This window comes from Manacus candei, unplaced genomic scaffold (assembly GCF_025592945.1).
Source record: "Manacus candei isolate 608988 ecotype Guabito, Panama unplaced genomic scaffold, ASM2559294v1 h1tg000142l, whole genome shotgun sequence".
NCBI classification, from domain to species: Eukaryota; Metazoa; Chordata; class Aves; order Passeriformes; family Pipridae; genus Manacus; species Manacus candei.
In genome coordinates this window covers 810,802-830,613 of record NW_026138190.1, presented here as the reverse complement: position 1 = coordinate 830,613, position 19,812 = coordinate 810,802, and the positions used below count along the sequence as shown (strand labels likewise).

At 48.3% G+C, this 19,812-nt stretch overlaps 1 protein-coding gene across 1 annotated transcript; it reads right to left on the bottom strand.

The window, feature by feature from the left end:
• Positions 1-4,222: 4,222 nt before the first annotated feature.
• Positions 4,223-18,325, bottom strand: LOC127462853 (zinc finger protein 239-like). The gene is made up of 3 exons (XM_051771799.1): positions 17,796-18,325; positions 9,898-9,976; positions 4,223-9,709 (listed from the first exon to the last, which is right to left on the bottom strand). Exons 2-3 carry the CDS (start codon positions 9,947-9,949, stop codon positions 8,871-8,873), a joined length of 891 nt encoding a protein of 296 aa, XP_051627759.1. The 5' UTR covers positions 9,950-9,976; positions 17,796-18,325; the 3' UTR covers positions 4,223-8,870.
• Between the last annotated feature and the right edge of the window lie 1,487 nt (positions 18,326-19,812).

The window sequence follows — 19,812 nt, the reverse complement described above, 5'->3', positions numbered from 1 at the left end:
CTGATGCACACGATTTGTCGAAGAGCTCTTCCTTATCCTTGGAATTCCATCAGGACAGATGCCATGGCAAGATGTCCCAAGGCCTCTGGCCTCTGGTTACCAACACCTGTTGAATGTCCCGATTGGGGCGGCCATTTAGAGCATTTGTCTTGCACGAACCCAGTCGACACGGGGGTGCAGTAACCCAATGAGCTTTATTAAGATCAACACAAGCTTATACAGACACTTCAAACGGTGACATGGTGTTATGACCCGCCCCAGGAAAAGGTGGAGGGGGTAACTCAGATTTTTATCAATAATTCCCTTGGGGTGGATTAAAGTGAAACGACACTAAATAATCGGTGTCTGAAAACATATACTGGCAAGGTTTATTTTAACAATTCTGTATCAACAGGCATGCTAGCAGTTTGGGTGCTGTCATACAACAGTGTGACACAGAGATAACCTTTGGGGGGGGGGAAGAAAATGCATAGGGGAGAGAAAGGCAGGATAAGAGCAAGGGAGAGTAAGAGAAAGAAAAGCTGAGAGTGGACAGATGTATATAGTCACCGCCCACGGGGTCCAGCGATGCTTCCATGTCTGTCAGTTGAAGTGGTGACCTTGATCTGCTGGGGGTGAAGGAGGGAAGCCCCCATACTCCAAGAAGTTATGGGTTATTATATCCATGGTTAGTGTCACGGGTCGTGCCTCGAGCCTCCAACAACTCCTGGGTCTGTGCTGAGTTTTTTGTGTCTCGCCTGGTTCCCGCCTTTCCAGATTAGCAGAGGGAGGGAGGGGCCTGATTCCTCATCAGATATATCAACAGTCAAAAGCCTGCAAACTCAGCTCTTGCCATTTCAGGGCTTCACACCTTCAGCACTGGAGGGAGGGAGGGGCCCAATTGCTCATCAGAGGTATCATGCAAGTCAAAAGCCTGCAAAAGTCTCCTAGAATGCATAAATCATTAACCATTTCAGTCTCTGACACCACCCTGTGATTTATGCATTCAATAATTTTTCTTCTTTTGTCGTTCACTGTGAATCTTCTTTGTGGGTGGTGCTTCTCGTATAGTGGACAGAAAGAGAGAAGAGTAAAGAAAAGGAAGAGATAGCCCCAATGCACTGCAATTCTCCTCTCTCAAAAAAACTTTATAATAAAATAGTAAGCTAATTTGTATTAGCTACTCTCTCTCCACCCTGTGAGTAATCAGGGTGAGTAAAAGGCTACAATCAAATTTCTTAACATTAATAAGGTTACAAACATATACACATACTTGAAATTATACATCAAAAAACATTGAGTTACATGGGAGCTGGTAAAAGGCTTTCTTATGTTCTCTTTGGGCCTAAATTTAGTTCTATTTGTTAAATTTAACCAAATATGAAATTCAATGCCTTTCAAGGCAGAAGGCTAATGTATATAATACATATTTGTATGATTTCAAATATGCATGAATACTTGTACTAACTCCCAGGTTATATTTCATTGAGTTTAGATATTTAAAAAGACAAAATAAACTTGGCAAAAATTAAACTAACAATACATCTCAGAAAAACTACACAAACAAGTTAACAATTCTTAATACAAGTAATTTTGGGAGTAGGAGAACACAAACACAATGTTTGTGGTAGGTTCAAAATTATTAGGATCATAACATTTTTAAGATAAAACACATGCAAACAACCAATGTGGTAAAAAAACCAGTATAACTCTTCAGTTCTGTTGTCACTTCATGTTCTCATAGGATAATGAGAACTAATGATAGCAGCGGTAGAAGGCTTTATCAGTCTCATGTGGTGTGATCTCTTCTGCTGGTAGGTTTCTGCAAAAAAAAAAAAGAAATCTGGCCCACTACGGACCTATTATTAAAAAGAAGGAACTATCTATTTATCCAACTCCTTTTCTTATCTGGCATAATGCCACTAGGGCAGTAACAATAGAGAAGTTTGGAGCATGTTTTCTCCAAAAAACAAATAAACTCAGAGCATGCTGGAGCTCCTTTTTACTTCTCAGCATCTTTATTTGCTCTAGGGTGGCCAAGGTGTCAGGGGGAATACACACTGCTAATTTTCCTGTGGGAATTTGAAGTCTCAGACTTTCCAAGTGGGTGATAGTACTTGTCTGAGTCTGGTCCACTGTAGTGACATCAGCAATCTGGGCAATCAGTTCAGCTTTGTTATGTACAGCAGCTGTTTGTGAGCCAGTGTCAGCATCGAGGTAACTCACTGGCAGCTGCCACTGCCCATTAGGTTTATGGACAGACCATACTGTCCATGGTGCCTGGAATTCTGCAATTTCTGGGGTAATTTTTTCACGTGTTCCTAAAGGGAGTGGGTGGGGGTTTACATTTGTTATTTTAGAAGGAGGTAGACTTGGAGCAGTTTGCAACAGACGGACAGAGGGGGGTGGGAGACCAAACACCCATTCTCTCCCTCTGGCGTCTGTCCAGGCCTTCCCCTTTAGCAGATCTAACCCCAGGATGTTAGCTGGTAATGGCCCCACAATCATGATAGTTTCTGTGGCTGTCTCATCTCCAGGTAACCAGCATTTCACTCGAGCAGTGTGTTGGGGTTGGGATTTGCCAAAGGCATCAGTTACCCATATCTTTTTTTTGGTTGGTTTAATGCCACACTGAGTAGCTGCTTCAGTTTGGAGTGCTGAGACTTGTGCACCCGTGTCTACCACGAATGTAACCACAGATTTAAAAGGGCCGAGAGGAAAAGTGATTACCAAATCTCCCTGGTTGTTTTCTGTAAGCTTTCTCTCATAAACCTACTGGCCATTTTTTGGCTTATTTACTTGAGAGCAGTAAGTCCAGTTTCTTGACTCAGAACTGGTCAAACTGGTTAGTCTGGTTTTTGGAGAGGCTGAGGAGATCACAGTGTTGGACTCTTTAGAGGGGCTGCACTTAGGGGGTGCCTTGTGCTCTTTGATCTTATCCCAGTGCTTTATCAAGTATTCCAAATTAGCAGTGGGTAATTTATCCATCACTTCTCGAGGAATTCCTTTTGCAACACCTTCCACCCACAAACTGTATCTCTTTCTCCCGCTAGATGACACATTTTTGGAAGGGACGAAGATGAATGGCAAAGATATGAAGCCTGGAGGAGAATCTACAACCCATGAATGGACATTTATATGTTGGACTTGACTTATTTATGCCGGATGTGACACCCCATGAATGTGACAGTTTCACCCCAGTTCTCCCTAGTTTATTGTTATATTGTTGTATGTTTCTATATACCCCCAGTTGTTGTTTTTTAGATTGTCCTCCATATTGTCGTCTTCTCCTCCCCTCAGTTTTGCCGCCTTTTCCCTGTTTTCCCGCTCCTCTGCCTGCCATTGGTCAGTGTTTGGTGCAGTGCAGAGGTAGCTGTCATTGGTCCATTCCCTTAAGTTACACCTTAACTCCACCCCTCTTTATCCAGTTATCCAATCACCTTTATCCCCAAGTTGTCAGTCTCTTGCTCCTCCCTAGCCCAAACTCCACCCTCAAACCTACCCTATATAAGTTGTTGTTCCCTTAATAAACTTTGGCATTGCACCTCGACCTCCACTGTGTGAAGAACCCTTCTTTGCAGTGCTCGACCCCATTCCCTTTTTCCCTGCGGGTCGTGGCACATTTTCTTGACAAATACCCGGCGAGGCAGGTTTTTGGACCTTCCCTGCCCTCCTGCAGTGTATTCTCTGGCCACTGGTACCAGAGAGCCCCAGCTGCTGACCAGTAGCTATTAATTCTTGGGCTATCTCCAACCAGGTTATCCCTGATGGAGCACCCCTTCTTCTAGGTCTGGGGGTTGCCTTTATGCGCTCCTGTAATTGTTTAGCATAAACTTTTAGTGCATCAGGCAGGCCTCGAATTAAGACTGGAAATCTCTGTGGATTCGCCTCGAGTTCCATTGGGGAATTTCGTTGTGGGTCTAATAATTTTGTGTGCATTAATTGGAGACATGCTGTTTTTTGTACACTTTTTACAATGTGGCCAATTGTGGGTGTTTTAATCGTGTGAGGATCTCCCCTTTCTATAGGGTCTAACCCGCCTGCCCAGTAGGCAGCTCTCTGGGTCAGGGACGGTGCTCGGTTATCATTTGTGGTCAGGAAGAACCCTGGGCCCCAAAATCCTCTGGCCTCATCTTCACTCAGCAAAATCCGATCCCCTCCTGTAAGGGACACCCTCCACACATATCCAGTCTCTGATTCACTGACCTTATGACTGTATTTCTCCTGAATTTTGGCCAGTGCTTCCCCTGTGTACGGGGTAATTCGTGTGGTAGTTTGCTGATTTGCCCCCTGGTCAGTGGTTTCAGTTTTAATGAGGGGACGCAGATGTATTACCCCGTCCTCCGGGTAACTTTGCTTCAACTCTTCCAATTCCCCAGAGGGGTACAGGGATTTGTTAACATCTACCGGTTTAGGGTATTTTGAATTGATGTCTCGCAAATCACAATTTTTCATTTCCAGTATCTTTTTAAGCCTTTCATTTTGTTCCTCCTCATCTTGCAGGGCTGACCGAAGCAATGAGTTAATCTCTCTCTCTCTCCCTGCAGTGGCTGACGCTCAGCAGTTAACTTCTTTTCCTAATTGCTCCTGTAATGCCTTCATTGACTCTTGAAGAGATCTTATCACCTCACCGGTAGATTTTTGAATAGCCTCTTTTTCTAGCTGGTCCTGCAAAGCTCTCATTGACTCTTGGAAAGATTTTATCACTTCACTTACAGATTTCTGAATAGTTGATTTTTCCTTTTGCACTGCTCTAAGGAACACGCCTAAGATAGCACTCACAAGAAACAGTTCTAAACCAAGGATAACTATCAGGAGGGAATAATCCCCATATAACTCAACCAGGGGTGTCATCCCCTTTGCCTCAATCATTAACCCAGCATAGGTTAATGTCTTTCTCCCCCTTAACTCTCTGAGGGCTGGTTTGACTCTCCCCTGGAAAAACCTTTCAACAGGTCCAGGTACCAGGAAACCTTTCAACAGGTCTGATGTGCCCGGGTCACACCGAGAGGAGAAAAATTCTCACTATAATTTTACAGCGAGGGGACGGTCACCATTTGACTCGCCCTCGGTGTCAGTTTTAGACTACACCGATTACTCCACCACATCCAAAGGATCCTGCCGACTACGCCAAAAATGTTACGACCCGCCCCAGGAAAAGGGGAGAGTGGGTAACTCAGGTTTTTATCAATAATTCCCTTGGGGTGGATTAAAGTGAAACGACACTAAATAATCGGTGACTGAAAAGGTATACCGGCAAGGTTTATTTTAACAATTCTGTATCAACAGGCATGCTAGCAGTTTGGGTGCTGTCATATAACAGCGTGACAAAGAGATAACCTTTGGGGGGGGGGGAAGAAAATGCATAGGGGAGAGAAAGGCAGGATAAGAGCAAGGGAGAGTAAGAGAAAGAAAAGCTGAGAGTGGACAGATGTATATAGTCACCGCCCACGGGGTCCAGCGATGCTTCCATGTCTGTCAGTTGAAGTGGTGACCTTGATCTGCTGGGGGTGAAGGAGGGAAGCCCCCATACTCCAAGAAGTTATGGGTTATTATATCCATGATTAGTGTCACGGGCCGTGCCTCGAGCCTCCAACAACTCCTGGGTCTGTGCTGAGTTGTTTTTTTTTTTTGTGTCTCGCCTGGTTCCCGCCTTTCCAGATTAGCAGAGGGAGGGAGGGGCCTGATTGCTCAGCAGATATATCAACAGTCAAAAGCCTGCAAACTCAGCTCTTGCCTTTTCAGGGCTTCAAACCTTCAGCACTGGAGGGAGGGAGGGGCCTGACTGCTCATCAGAGGTACCACGCAAGTCAAAAGACTGCAAAAGTCTCCTAGAATGCATAAATCATTAACCATTTCAGTCTCTGACAGCTGCGTTTCCCAGGACAAGGGGCGCTATCACCACGTCATATCACGAAGCGCAGGGGTCTTCATGACAGTCCTTATCTTCAAGGGATTCAAGTTCCCTACAGAGCTCTGTGCTCTGTCTCAAGCAGCGGGGTGGGGGTGGGGGGCAAGGTCACTCCCTCTGGATTCCTTCTCTGAGCTTTGCAGCTCTTTTCTGCAGTGCTGCTAAAGTTTTAGGACTTCCATTCAGTAGGAGTCCATCCTCTCCACTTAGGAAAGGTCACAAAAGGAGTTTAGGGGTTTTTGATTCAGTTCTTACCCCAACTTTCTCTCTCTCTCTCTGTAGAGCCTAATTCTCTCTCTGCTGCTGGCTCTCATTCTCTCAGACAACTCTGTGTCTCTTGCTCGGTTGCATGCTTGTTTGCTGCTTCTCTCTTATCTCTTCTGGCTCTCTGCCACTGTCTTTGGCCAGTGTTGTTTTTGCCGCCGCTTCTGCTGCTCACGGTGGAGAAAACTCCTTTGGCTTTCAGCTACAGGCACTTAGCCCAGCCTAACACTGTTCCAAGTCCCTGCAGCCCCAGCCGAGGGCTGGGGGGGGGCCAGAGCCCCCCAGGGGGGGCTCCTACCCTCTCGTCGTGGCCTTACAACATGGCTACTCCTTCTACAACAACTGCAACAACCTTCTCTTCCGCTCTGCTTGTGATATGCTTATATTTTGCAGAAGTGCTCATTGGGTAAAACCTCAACACTTCAAGGGTCACCACCCCCTGGGGTTTTACCATTTTATAACTTCAGGGGGGAAACTGTTTCCCCCCACCACACTTCACGTTTTGTGCAACCCTACCTTGGATCATCTTCATAACAAGAGCCATGCCTCCTGACTGGACCACCTTTGACCAGCAGAATGTCTGGGTGACACTCACCAATGCAACCGGGACCGACACATTGTGTTTGTCTGTGGCTGCCCCAACTGATCCGTTTCGTACCTGTTTAGCAGGCCTTCCTTTCAATTGCACCCAGTGGATTACCTTTCTACACCAGTACTTGCCACAGTGCTCTAACCTTCACAAGGCACAATTACTACAATGTGCCAATAACCAAAACCTTTAAAATAATTTTCCTTGAACTTCAATAGAACCCCAAGAAATTAATGTCATGGGCAGTCTGACTGCACCTTTCTGTTTTCAATTCGATCCCTCAGATTCAAATTCAAATCATTATTTGGCAATTGATGTATCTCCTTCTGGAACATACCAAAAGGCTCGTTTTTGATGTAAATCACCCAATTCTACAGTATTCAAATCAGGGGCGACACCTCTTGGCTTGCCCAATGGTATTTTCTCAATCTGTGAGCCACAAGTGTGGAAAGGTATTCCCACTAGAGCAAAAGGAGGACCGTGCACATTTGGAAAATTAACACCGTTTAACCTTCACAAATTACCCATAAGCACACACATTCAAAAGAGGCAAAAAAGATTCGTGCAACGATACAATAAGAATTGCAATTCAAGAGTACATATCTGGGGCCCAGCTGAAAGAGTATTCCCCAGTCTTGTAGCTGGAATTGGAACAGCTCATGCCTGGACCACCTTGGATAGACCAGGCTGCTGGCTTGCCAAGGAGGCCAATGCCACCAGTTCAGCAGCTGACGCCTTACTAACCGATGTCAGTTCAATTAGGAAAGCCACTTTGCAGAAAAGAGCAGCCATTGATTTCTTGCTATTGGCTCGTGGACATGGTTGCAAAGATTTTGAAGGCCTTTGCTGCATGAATCTTTCTGATCACTCAGAGTTGATTCATCAAAGCCTTGCTCAATTAAAAACCGTAACAGTGCAGCTTAATGCAGAGAAGGACCCAGGCTTAGACAGTTTGTTTAGCTGGCTAGATATTTTTAACCTAGGTCCAAAACTCAAGAAAGTTGCCATTGTAGCTCTAACTGGAATTTTTTGTTTCTCTGTATTTTGCTTAGTGTGCCATGTTTTCTGTCTTGTGTGTCACGTTTGGTTCACTGTAGCTTTGCACAAGTTTTAGTGTTTCAATTAGAAAATAAAAAAAGGGGGACTGGGGGAAACCAGATGTGTTCAGGCGAGGGAGCCAGAGGCAGCTGCCCAGCAAGAGGCCTCAGAGATAACACTGGAATCCATCAACCGGCCTTGGGCATGCTGTGAGAGTGAGAGAAGAAGCTGCTGACTTCAGCATATTTAGAAATATTAAATAGCCAAAAACAGTATAAAAGTTTAAAACTGTGCCAGAATAGATTTTAGGCATCGGCAGGTTGGGACCCAAAAACTGTTCAGGGAGGAGACTGGGGATTGAGGGGAAAATGGGAAAGTGGGAGAAACAGGGACAAGGGTGGAAAAGGGGGGGTGGTCTGGCAGGTCCGATGGTCCATGGGGGTCTTTGGGCACAGGGGAGCTGGGAAAGGGAGGTGGTCCCTGAGCTCCCAACTTCCTGTGGGGTGCTGGGGGCTGCTGGATCCAATCTCAGCCTTGGATTATGCCAACACTTTCAGTTTAAAAGAATTACAGAGGTGTAACTGAACCATTTAGGTCCCCCAGGTTTTAATGACGGCAAATCAGATCTGTTGATAGAAATGAATTATTTAGGGTTGCAAATGATCAGACAAAAGGTCTTCAGCAGAATTATACACAATATACACACTAAAAGTACCAGGAGTACAGGATAAGACACTGAAGTGTCTACACTAAAGCAACTGTTGAAACAATCCTACACAAGCTGGCACAAAAGCAATAATTCTTAATTAGAGATGGATGGAACTCCCCCAGACCAACGCTGGTGGGGAGATCTCTGCTCTCAACCTCCAGCAGTGACCTTGGGGGGTCCCCAGCCAAGGCAGGAATCTCCACACACCCCCAGGAAGGGTTCTGTTGGAAGAACCTGCCCCTGTGAAAGGGGACTGGCCCTTTCTGGTCAAAAGGGATGGACTGACAGTCACTGGACTCCAGGGGTTGCCTCCCCATCAGGGGGTTCATTCCGGGTGGAAGCAGCGGCCGAAGCTCTTTGGGGCACTTGTAGGGCTTCCCTTACCGGTGGGTCCGTTGGTGTGTGGTCAAGTTACCACTCTGGGTGAAGCTCTTCCCACACTCTCCACACTTGTAGGGCTTCTCCCCGGTGTGGATGCGCCGGTGCCTGATGAGGTGGGAGTTCTGCCGGAAGCCCTTCCCACAGTCGGTGCAGCGGAAGGGCATCTCATCCGTGTGTGTCCGATGGTGCAGGAGGAGATCTGAGCTGGTCTGAAACATCTTCCCACACTCCAAGCACTTGTAGGGTCGTTCCCCAGTGTGGATGTGCTGGTGCTTGAGAAGGTGGGAGAGCTGCCTAAAGCTCTTCCCACATTCCCAACATGTGTAGGGCCGTTCCCCAGTGTGCATGTGCTGGTGTTGGATCAGGTTGGAGTTGTTCCTGAACCTCTTCCCACATTCCCTACATGTGTAGGGCCGTTCCCCAGTGTGGATGCGCAGGTGGGTGAGGAGAGTGGAGCTGTTCCTGAAGCTCATACCACATTCCCCACACGTGTAGGGTCGTTCCCCGGTGTGGATGCGCTGGTGGGTGAGGAGGTTGGAGCTGTTCATGAAGCTCTTCCCACATTCCAAGCATTTGAAGGGTTTCTCCCTGCTGGGAGGCTGCTCAGGGACCACCAGCTCAGAGCTCCCCCTCAAGCTCTGGCCGCCTTCCCGGCACAGGCTGGCTCTTTCCTCCTCAGAGCACCCTGGGCTGGCTTTGGAGCCCCTCCTGCGGGAGGATCTCCGGCCCTTTTCCTCCCCGCTGCCTTCCTGCGCCGGGGAGCCCTTCAAAACGGCCTCTCCCACCAGGCTCTGCCGGGGGGATTTGTCCTCCGGGCTCTCCATCCTCAGCTCGGGGCCTGGGGCAGGAAGCAAGAAGGACAGGCAGGGGATTTGCCTCCGGCCCACAGGGAAGGCCAAGGACATCCCCCCAACTCCGGCCCCGGCAGGACGGCGGCGGCAGCGGGGTTGTCCTGCAGCCGGGGCCATGCTGGGCTGACAGAGCCAGCACAACACCCGCCCAAAGGGACACTGACTTCCTCCTCACCTGCCTGGGGGGCCCAAGGCATCTTCCTCTTCCTCATAGCCTCCTCCTCCATCCGCCCAAGCTTTGGGAAGGACAAATCCTGATGGGGGGGAAAACAAGGGCTGAGCGTGTTGGTTTGGGGGTTCCTCCTGCCCAAGTCCATCTCTAGAACTCAACAGGCATCCTGTGACCATAAAAACCTCCAAAACACCAAGATTCAGCCCAGTAAAACAAAAATCACTGAGATTCAGGAAAAAAAACATCAGAAGTATCGATATGAACCCCCCTCAAACTGCGAAAAGTTAAAGTTTAGCCAGGAAATACTGCAAAATATGAAGATTCAGTCAAAAAAAAGGTGTTTAATTGGGAGGATGAGGAGAGTGAGGTCATTTCACAAGCACTTGATTGAGTTGCTATATATTAATAAAGAGTTGTATTAATGTAGTTTCACTTAAAACTCGACAGGGCTGTTCCTCGAGCTTATCTGGCCCCCTGCCAGTCCGAGGCTGTTTCTCCAAAGCACCAATCCAAGTGTGCCAAACGCCCTGGTTGGTCAGTGCTGGCTGGGGGAGCGGGAACTCAGTGAGGGGATGAGAAAACTGCACCCGGGGTTGGGCTGAAAGAGGCTTCAGCACCACTTCTGATGGCCCAGGGCAGCATCTGGCTTCTCCCAAACAGAGAGAGTGTTGAAAGATAGAAATTGTGTGAACAATTTCCCTTGCATTTCTGTGTGTACTACCTTGACATGGCTGGGTGTTGATAGTAAAAATTACTGCGCCACTAAGATGGCTACGCAAGCTAAAGTTAGAACAAAGGTGGATTCATGCCAGATGCCAAGGAGGAGTTTTTGGCAGGTGAATAAAGTTTTCTCATCTCCTATGACCACCTGTTGTGGTCCAATTAGCAGTGGACAGCAGAGTAGTTTTTCCTTATGTAACCAATGTAGTGTGAACAAGAAGCTGAGCGTCATGAGCACTATATAATCTGTCTTTTTCCTAATAAACCCGACATATTGCCTGAGCACATTGGTCTAAGAGAAGTCTGTCTGTTCCCTTCCATCAAGAATTGGTGCCTGAAAAAAGAGGGACTCCAAGTTCGTCAGTTCTCTGGGACGTAAGGCGACTGGAGGAGCCAAAGGAAGCAGCTGTTACAGGCAGCACTGAGCCCCGGTGCTGTGAACAAATCCGTGCACAGTTAAAATTAGGATCTCGCTTTGGCCAAGTGAGTCAGCTGGCAGGAGCATGGGGCCCACCCTTTCCAAAGATGAAGAAGCGGTGGAAAGGCTCTTGCAATCTACAGTCTTTCTAAGAGAGCCAAATTATGATGAAAAAGCCCAGGTTCCAGTTTTGCCTGCAGTGCCGGCATTGCCTCCTCCAAACCCCTCTCCTGGGATGCCCGGGGTGGGAACTTCTGGTTTAGGGGTTCCAGCCCTGCCGGGTGGAGGGAGGAGGAAAGGGGGGGGGTGAGTGTTAATCCAGCACAGAATTGGAAAAACATTATACAGGCTGCTGCCTCTGAAGGGGATTTTACGCTCTTAGAATCTAATGCTTTTCCTGTATTTGTAGACAATGCAGGAAATAATTCCTGGGAAGCTATAGACTGGAAGATCATAAAAGAGGCAAAGGCAGCTGTTTCACAATATGGTTTAAAAAGCAGTTATTCACAATCAATAATACAACATCTTTTTTCTGCGCATTTGTTGACACCACATGATACTCGTATGATTACAAACACGTTGCTCTCTCCATCGCAGCAATTACAGTTCTTTAGCAAATGGAATGCCAGCTGTGCAGCGGCTGCTGCACAGCCTAGGCAACAAGGGCATCCTCCCTACGGTGTTACCTCTGATGCACTCATGGCTCTTGGTCAGTATGAAAAAGCAGATGTACAAGCACAGTTTCCAGATGAGGTATTACAAACTAGTCAGGATTTAGCTTATAAGGCATTGCTTATAGTAAGGGATGCAAAGTTAGGACCCCCATGTACTTCAATCAAACAGGGGCCCAATGAGTCTTATAGTCAGTTTATAGATCGCCTGCATCAGTCATTAGATTCGGATCCAGATATGGATCAGAATTTAAAGGCAAGATTCCGGGACTTGTTGGTCTATGATAATGCCAATGATAAGACCAAGCAAGCTTTAAGCACAATGCCAAGGGGTGCTGGTACAGCTCAACTCCTAGAAACTGTGTCAAGGATGATTAAGCAGGAGGACGCAGCCTATCTAGCTACTGCAGTGGGTGCGGTAGTAAAACCTCTAATGGCTAGGAGAGGAAGGAGTTTTAAGGGAAGAAGAGGAAAGATGTGTCTTGCTTGTGGTCAGAAGGGACACGTCAGGACCCAGTGTCAAGCATTTCCTTTGCTAGGAACTGCTCGTCCTGCAATAACAGCAGGACCTCCTGTTACTGCAGGAGGTTCAAAGTGGTGCAGTAATTGTCAAATGGATAATCGTAACACAAATGAATGCAAAAGGCAGGGAAACTTCAGGCGGAGTGCGATGCACTCTGGCGCGACGACAGCAAATCGGGGTGCCTGGAACGCTGCCGTGCAGCCACCGCAGGAAGCGCCGGCGTGGACCTGGCAACAGCAGTAGATACCATGCTTGAGACTCAAGAAGTGTACGTGATTGAGTCTACATTGCAGGGACCTTTAGGTAGAGGATTGAGCGCTCATTTGGTAGGATGTTCATCTTTGTCTCGTCAGGGAATTTTTGTGGTGCCAGCAGTCATAGATGCAGATTCTACGGCTGTAATCAAAATCATGGTATACACTCTAACACCACCAGTTTTCATTCCTGCTAACAGTAAAATAGCTCAGTCGGTGCCTTTTAAAGCAGAAGTGCCTAATGCAGAACCAGTAACACGGGGAGATGGAGGCTTTGGTTCAACAGGTTCCCCTGATGTGTTGTTAGCAGTAGATACAAAGCAGGAAAAACCCGAGGAAAACGTAATTGTACGGCATCCTAATGGACAATCCAGCACTATGACTATGCCTCTTGATACGGGAGCTGATATTTCGATCATTCCCAGGCATAAATGGCCTCAAGCATGGCCTGTGGAAATGGCACCCACAGGAGTTAAAGGTGTAGGTGGTGTACAGCAGACATGGATTAGCAAAGAAGTGATAACTTTTCAGTTCTCTGATGGGGCAATAGTGGGGACTCGTCCTTATGTGTTGTCTTTATCAGTAGGCCTGATAGGTCGAGATCTGTTGGGGCAAATGGGAGCATGTCTGGTTACTTCTCCTTTTCAGATGTGGCCATTGATAGGCAGCCAACCTTAAAACTGCGATGGAAAACAGAAAAACCAGTATGGGTAGATCAGTGGCCGCTGAAGGAGGAGAGGCTGTAAATAGTACAACAATTAGTTCAAGAGCAATTGGATGCAGGACATATTGTTCCATCTACAAGTCCATGGAACACTCCCATATTTGCTATTCCAAAAAAATCAGGAAAATGGAGATTATTACATGATCTGCGAGCTGTCAACGCAGTCATGGAGGATATGGGGGCTTTGCAGCCTGGTCTGCTTTCTCCTGTGATGATCCCCCATGATTGGGTCATACTGGTAATAGATTTAAAAGACTGTTTTTTCACAATCCTTTTGCATCCAGATGATGCTGTCAGATTTGCCTTCACAGTGCCTTCAATTAACAAAGCAGAACCAGCACAGCGTTTTCATTGGGTAACTCTTCCCCAGGGGATGAAAAATTCACCCACCTTGTGTCAGACCTATGTTGCATGGGCCTTGCAGTCATTCCGGACTCAACACCCTGACTTATTAGTGTATCATTACATGGATGATGTTCTGATAGCGGGAAAAAATCTGAATGTGCCAATGCTGTTACAGCAGTTAGAACAAGAGTTGAGTCATCGAGGCCTACAGATTGCCCCTGAAAAGATTCAGAAGCAGGAACCATGGCAATACCTTGGTTGGACCATCACAAAAGGAATAATGAGACCACAGAAGTTAGTTATTAACACTGCCATAAAAACCCTGACTGATGTGCAGAAGCTGATGGGTGACATACAGTGGGTCAGACCTGTGTGTGGAATAACCAATGATGATCTAGCTCCTCTGATGCCTTTGCTAGGGTCAGTTGCTCAGGCAGGACTTCATAGAGAATTGTCAGAAGATCAAAAGACAGCTATAGTTACGATCTCTGAAAAGATAGCTGCAGGATATGCCTGTCGAATAATACTGGAACAGCCAGTGCAGTACCTGATTGTTAATTCTGGAGAAAGCAAAAAGCATCCATTGGGTATCATCTGTCAAATCGCAACCAGCATAAGAATTTTGGAATGGGTATTTTTACCATATCAGCCCAAAAAGACAATCATGACACAACCTGAATTGTTTGCACAACTTGTCATAAAAGGGCGACGGAGAATTTGTGATTTAATTGGCAAAGATCCATCTGTAATATTTGTACCAGTCTCCCAGAACTATTTGGAGTGGTTGTTTGAGAAATCAGAACCATTCCAAATAGCCATGGCAGATTTTGAAGGTCTGGTCACAAATCATTATCCCTCAGACAAATTGTTGCCTTTGCTGCAACATCAGACAATTGAACAGCTTGTGTTGCGTTCAGATGATCCAGTTGATGGGATTACTGTTTTTACAGATGCTGGAAGAAAATCTCAGCGTGCAGCAATTACTTGGCAGGAAGGATCAGAGTGGAAACATAAACTGCTTCCAGGTGTTTCAGGAGACACACTGCAAACCCTTGAATTGAGAGGTGTAGTATGGGCCTTGAACTTCTGGAAGGAAGAACCTGTTAATGTAGTTTCAGATTCACTTTATGTAGTAGGTACAGTACAACGAATCAAACGGGCAATGGTCAAAACCCTGAAAAATAAGATCTTAGCAGCACTCATGACACAGTTGCTGCATTTGCTAGATCAGCGCACACAGCCCTATTTTATCACTCACATTAGAAGCCATCAACAGCTAGATGGTGGTTTAGCAATTGGAAATGATAGAGCAGATAAATTAGTAGCACCTGCATGGACTGGTCCTGCAGTAAATAAGTTTCAGCAAGCAGTTCTGTCTCATGAATTTTTTCATCAGTCTGCAGATGTATTAGCCAGGCAGTTTGGGCTCACTTCCTCAGATGCACGAGGGATTGTACAGGCCTGTTCAGCCTGTCACAAGAACGGGCTGGGCATTGGCTTGGGAGTCAATCCTCGGGGGTTACAAGCACTGCAGCTTTGGCAAATGGATGTCACTCATGTTGCTGAGTTCGGGAGGTTGAAATATGTGCATGTATGCATTGATACCTTTTCTCATGCCATGTGGGCCTCTGCCCAGACTGGGGAAGGTGCCAAATGTGTCATTCGTCATATGCATGCATGCATAGCAGCCCTTGGGATCCCCACAGAAATTAAAACTGATAATGGATCTGGTTATACCTCACAACGTTTCTGAAGGTTCTGTATGAATTGGGGTATTTCTCATGTTACTCACTCTCCTACAGGTCAAGCTATTATTGAACGAGCTCACGGAGTCCTGAAAACACTTTTGCAAAAACAGAAGGGGGGAGAAGAGCTAGCCAGTCCACATGACCGACTTGCAAAAGTGTTATATGTGCTGAATTTCTTGCGGTTGACGGGTAATAGAACAGACCCTCCCATTGTTATTCATAACACTTCCTTGCAGTTGGGTCTGGTAAGTCAACAAGCAATAATCAAGGTGCAATATAAGGATCCACAGACAGGGGAATGGAAAGGGCCTGCAGAAGTGAAGATGACTTGAAGAGGCTATGCTTGTCTCTTAACAGATACAGGTGTTCGCTGGCTACCTGCACGATGGGTAAAACCTTGGAAAGAAGCTGGTTCTTCAGAACAGGGTTAATGCTCTTCCTGTAGGTAAAAGTAGCACTATCAGAAGCTGTTGTATATAATAGTTTTTCAGTATTACAAGAGCAAAATTTTTAGTATTATGAGCACAAATTTTTATATATTTTTAAGGCACATAAGTTTAAAAAGCACATAATTATAGAGGTTAAGAATTTAAGAGAGTGTTTTGTATGAATTTTGAATTATTCACTGGTTGTTGGTGAAGGAAAGTTTATAAGAAGCTTTAACATTATAAGGTATTAGAGAATTATGGCTTTTTTATCTTATAGAACACGGTGAAATGGAACTCAAAAGTATGTCTGTGTGAATGTGTGTCTAATTGGTGGCCACCAAATGAAAGTGAATGGATGAAAGTGTACGTATGTATGTGTGTGATACTGAATGGAGCTCCATTTGTTGAAGTGTTCTATATTGAATAAAAGGTTTTAAGAATAAGTTTAGAAGCACTTTTAAGCAAAATTTAAGAGCACAAACCTTGAAGTTATTAAGTTGTTAAGTTTGCTAATGTACTATTATTGTTATATGTAATCATGTTTATTGATATGTTATTGGTACAATAGAGTGACACAGAAATGCAAAATAAATTGTTCAAAAACCAAAAAGGGGACTTGTCGTAAGATAGAAATTGTGTGAAGAATTTCCCTTGCATTTCTGTGTGTATTACCTTGACATGGCTGGGTGCTGATAGTAAAAATTACTGCGCCACTAAGATGGCTACCCGAGCTAAAGTTAGAACAAAGGTGGATTCATGCCAGATGCCAAGGGGGAGTTTTGGCAGGTGAATAAAGTTTTCTCATCTCCTATGACCACCTGTTGTGGTCCAATTAGCAGTGGACAGCAGAGCATGTTTTCCTTATGTAACCAATGTAGTGTGAACAAGAAGCTGAGCGTCATTACCACTATATAATCTGTCTTTTTCCTAATAAACCCGACATATTCCTGATCACATTGGTCTAAGAGCAGTCTGTCCATTCCCTTCCATTAAGAAGAGAGGGCACTTGTTCCTCTGCAGGGAGTCAAGGGCAGGAGGGTGACTCCTGCTGCATAGATGGAATGGCAGAGGATCCCTTGGGTCCCCAGGACGGACCAGCACTTAGAGATACAAACTGCCCTGGGGCTCAGGATGCAGCTGCCAGCACAGATTTCCCTGCAAAGTCAACAGGGAGTCAAGCTCTGGAGAGGAGACTGTGCCCCATGGATGGGATTGCAGAGGCTCCCTCAGGTCTCCAGCAGGAATCAGCAACTTCAGCAACCAGGAATAGACACAAAAGGGCCCCCTGAAGATTACTGGGGAAGTGTCCTGTAGGGAGTGGACAGTGTCACCCCACCAGGGCAGGGCTGGCAAGTGGGAGGCTGCTCAAGGGCTCTGCAAGAGGCCTCGTGCTCTGCTGGGCCCCAGCACTGGCTGGTCCCAACACCCCTGGCTGCCCCCGGCCCTGGGCAGCTCTGCTGCCACAGGCTGTGCCCTCACCGTGGCCCTGCAATGGCCCTGCCTGTCCCTCACCCGGGGCCCTGCCCACATCCCTGTCCCTTGGCTCTCTCTCTGCCAGCTCAGTGTGGGGCACACGGGTTGGGGGTCCCTCCCAAGCCCCCCGGGCAGCCGGCGTTGGCTGGGGGGATGTGAGGGCTGGGCCTGCTCAGCACAGCCCCGGCCTCGTGCCCAGCGCCTCTTTCCTGCCCCACACAAGAGCTTCCCGGCCCCCCCAGGGCTTCCCTGCTGCTGCCTCTGCTCCTGGCCCTGCCTTTGCTGCTCCCTGGGCTGGGGCAGCGGCTGCAGGGGGGGGATGGCAGCAGCTTCAGCTCCAGGGCACTTCCTGGGGGGAGCTCAGCCCGGGGGCACGGGCAGGGACCTGATGGGGATGGACAGGGGCCAGCAGGGACAGCCAGGGCCTGCAGGGGAAGGCACAGGGACAACCTGGCCCCCCACACTGACACGGCTGTCTCTGCTCCTCCTTGCAGGCTCCGTGGCCAGGCACAGTTGGTGTTCCTGGGTGCCCACCATCTCAGCACTTGCAGCCGCTCAAATCAGCGCCCGCAGCTCTGCAGCAAAGCCCCAGCTCACCTGGCACACAGGGGATGGACACAGCACCTGCTCGGGGATGGGCACACACAGCTTTGTGCCTTCCCCACCACGGGGCTCTCCTTCCTCAGCAGCACCTCTGCCTTGCACTTATTCTCAGCCTCACCTCAGGGACAGCTCTGGGCTCACCTCCGCGCCACTTCTCAGCCTCACCTCAGGGCCTGGGCTCAAGGACAGGAACCTGCAGGGAGGGGACATCATGGGCAAGCTGAGGGCTGCCTGCTTGCACTGGCCTCTGGGCTTCTTTCTCCTTCTACAACCAGCCCAGAACTCAGCCTGCTTTTCTAACACCACACATTTACAGACTAACCTTGCAGATAGATATGGACAGACATCTCTATCACCCTGGGGATGGAGCCTCAAGCATGTGCTGCCACAGGAATGGCAATCAGAGAATCACAGAATCAGCCACGTTGGAAAACACCTCTGAGATCATCAAGTCCAACCCTGGATCCAACCCCACTGTGCTTCCCAGACCATGGCACTGAGGCCACATCCACTCTCACCTTCAACACCTCCAGGGACGGGGACTCCCCCCCTCCCTGCCCAGCTCATTCCAAGGCCTGATTACTCTCTCAGCAAAAAATTCTTTCCCAATATCCAACCTAAACCTCCCCTGGCACAGCTCCAGACCCAGCCCTCTTGTCCTACTGCTGCTTCCTGGCAGAACAGCCCCACCCCCACCTGGCTCCCCCCTCCTGGCAGGGACTTGCAGAGAGTCAGGAGGTCTCCCCTGAGCCTCCTCTTCTCCAGCCTCAACACCCCCAGCTCCCTCAGCCTCTCCTCTCACACTTGTGCTCCAGAGCCCTCCTGCCTTCCAGCACATCAACACACCCCCAGCTTGGTGTCAGCTGCACATTTGCTGATGAAATGCCTGGTTCTGCAGCAGCTGCAGATGCTCAAGGGGCAGCAGGACCAAGTCAGGGGCCTGGGGGGGTCTGGGGGGCTTTGGGGTGTGGGAGGGTCCTGGGGGAGCTGGGGAGGGGCTTTGAGGATTGGGGGTACAGACCAGTACAGACCAGGACAGACCAGGACAGACCAGCATAGACCAGTACAGACCAGCACAGACCAGCACAGACCAGTACCTCCTCACTGCTCCCCGGATCTCTCCTGGAGCTGGGCCACGTTGTCGGGGGACACCTGAGCCCCCCTCAGTGCCCTCCCAGTACAGCCCAGTGCCCCCAGTACAGCCCACTGTGTTCCTGTCCCAGGGTGCCGGGTGATCCCTCTTGGGAGGGGTTGGAAGGGATTTGAGGGGGGGCTGGGGGAGATCTGGGGGGATCTGAGGAGTTTGGATGGGGATTTGGGGGGTTTTGGGGGGGCTTTGGGTACATTTAGTGAAGTTAAAAGAGGTCTTGGAAGGTCAAAGGGATCAGTGGGGGGAGGGGATTAAAGGGAAAATGGGGGTTAGGGGACATTTGGGGGGTTAATGGGGCTGGGGGGGGGAGAGGAGGGACCATGAGCAGGTGAATCCTGAGACCCCTTGGTGTCCCCAAGAACCTCTTGGTGTCCCTAATTCCCCCCTTAACACTCCAAGAAAACCCTGGTGTCTCCAGTGTCCCCAGGGCCTCCCCATGGCCATTATTCCCCCCTTGACACCCCCAATTCCACTGTCCCCAAACCCCTCCCCACTGTCTCCAACCCCATCCCTGATGTCCCCAACCCTCCATCTCACCCCAGGAGCCCCCCCTGGACCCTCTGACCACAAAAAAGCCCCTCCCCCAACTCTCACAGAAAGGCCAAGGGTATCTGGGGACACACTGGGGACAGTTGGGGGGTTTTGGGGGGCACTGGGGGATACTGGGACACACTGGGGGAACCAGGGGGCACTGGGAGGGACTGGGGCGTTACTGAGGGACACTGGAAGGGCACTGGGAGGGACTGGGGAGTTACTGGGGGATTACCAAGACACATGGGGGGACACTGGCTGGTTACTGGGCCATACTGGGGGTTACTGGGTGCACACTGGAGCATTACTGGGCCATACTGGGGGGCAGTG

Bases quoted from the DNA above. Each gene is read 5' to 3' on its own strand.
- LOC127462853 (XM_051771799.1), bottom strand. From the start codon at position 9,949: ATGGAGGAGGAGGCTATGAGGAAGAGGAAGATGCCTTGGGCCCCCCAG. The intron at 9,710-9,897 runs GTGAGGAGGAAG...TTCCTGCCCCAG, and splicing joins GCCTTGGGCCCCCCAGGCAG to GCCCCGAGCTGAGGATGGAG.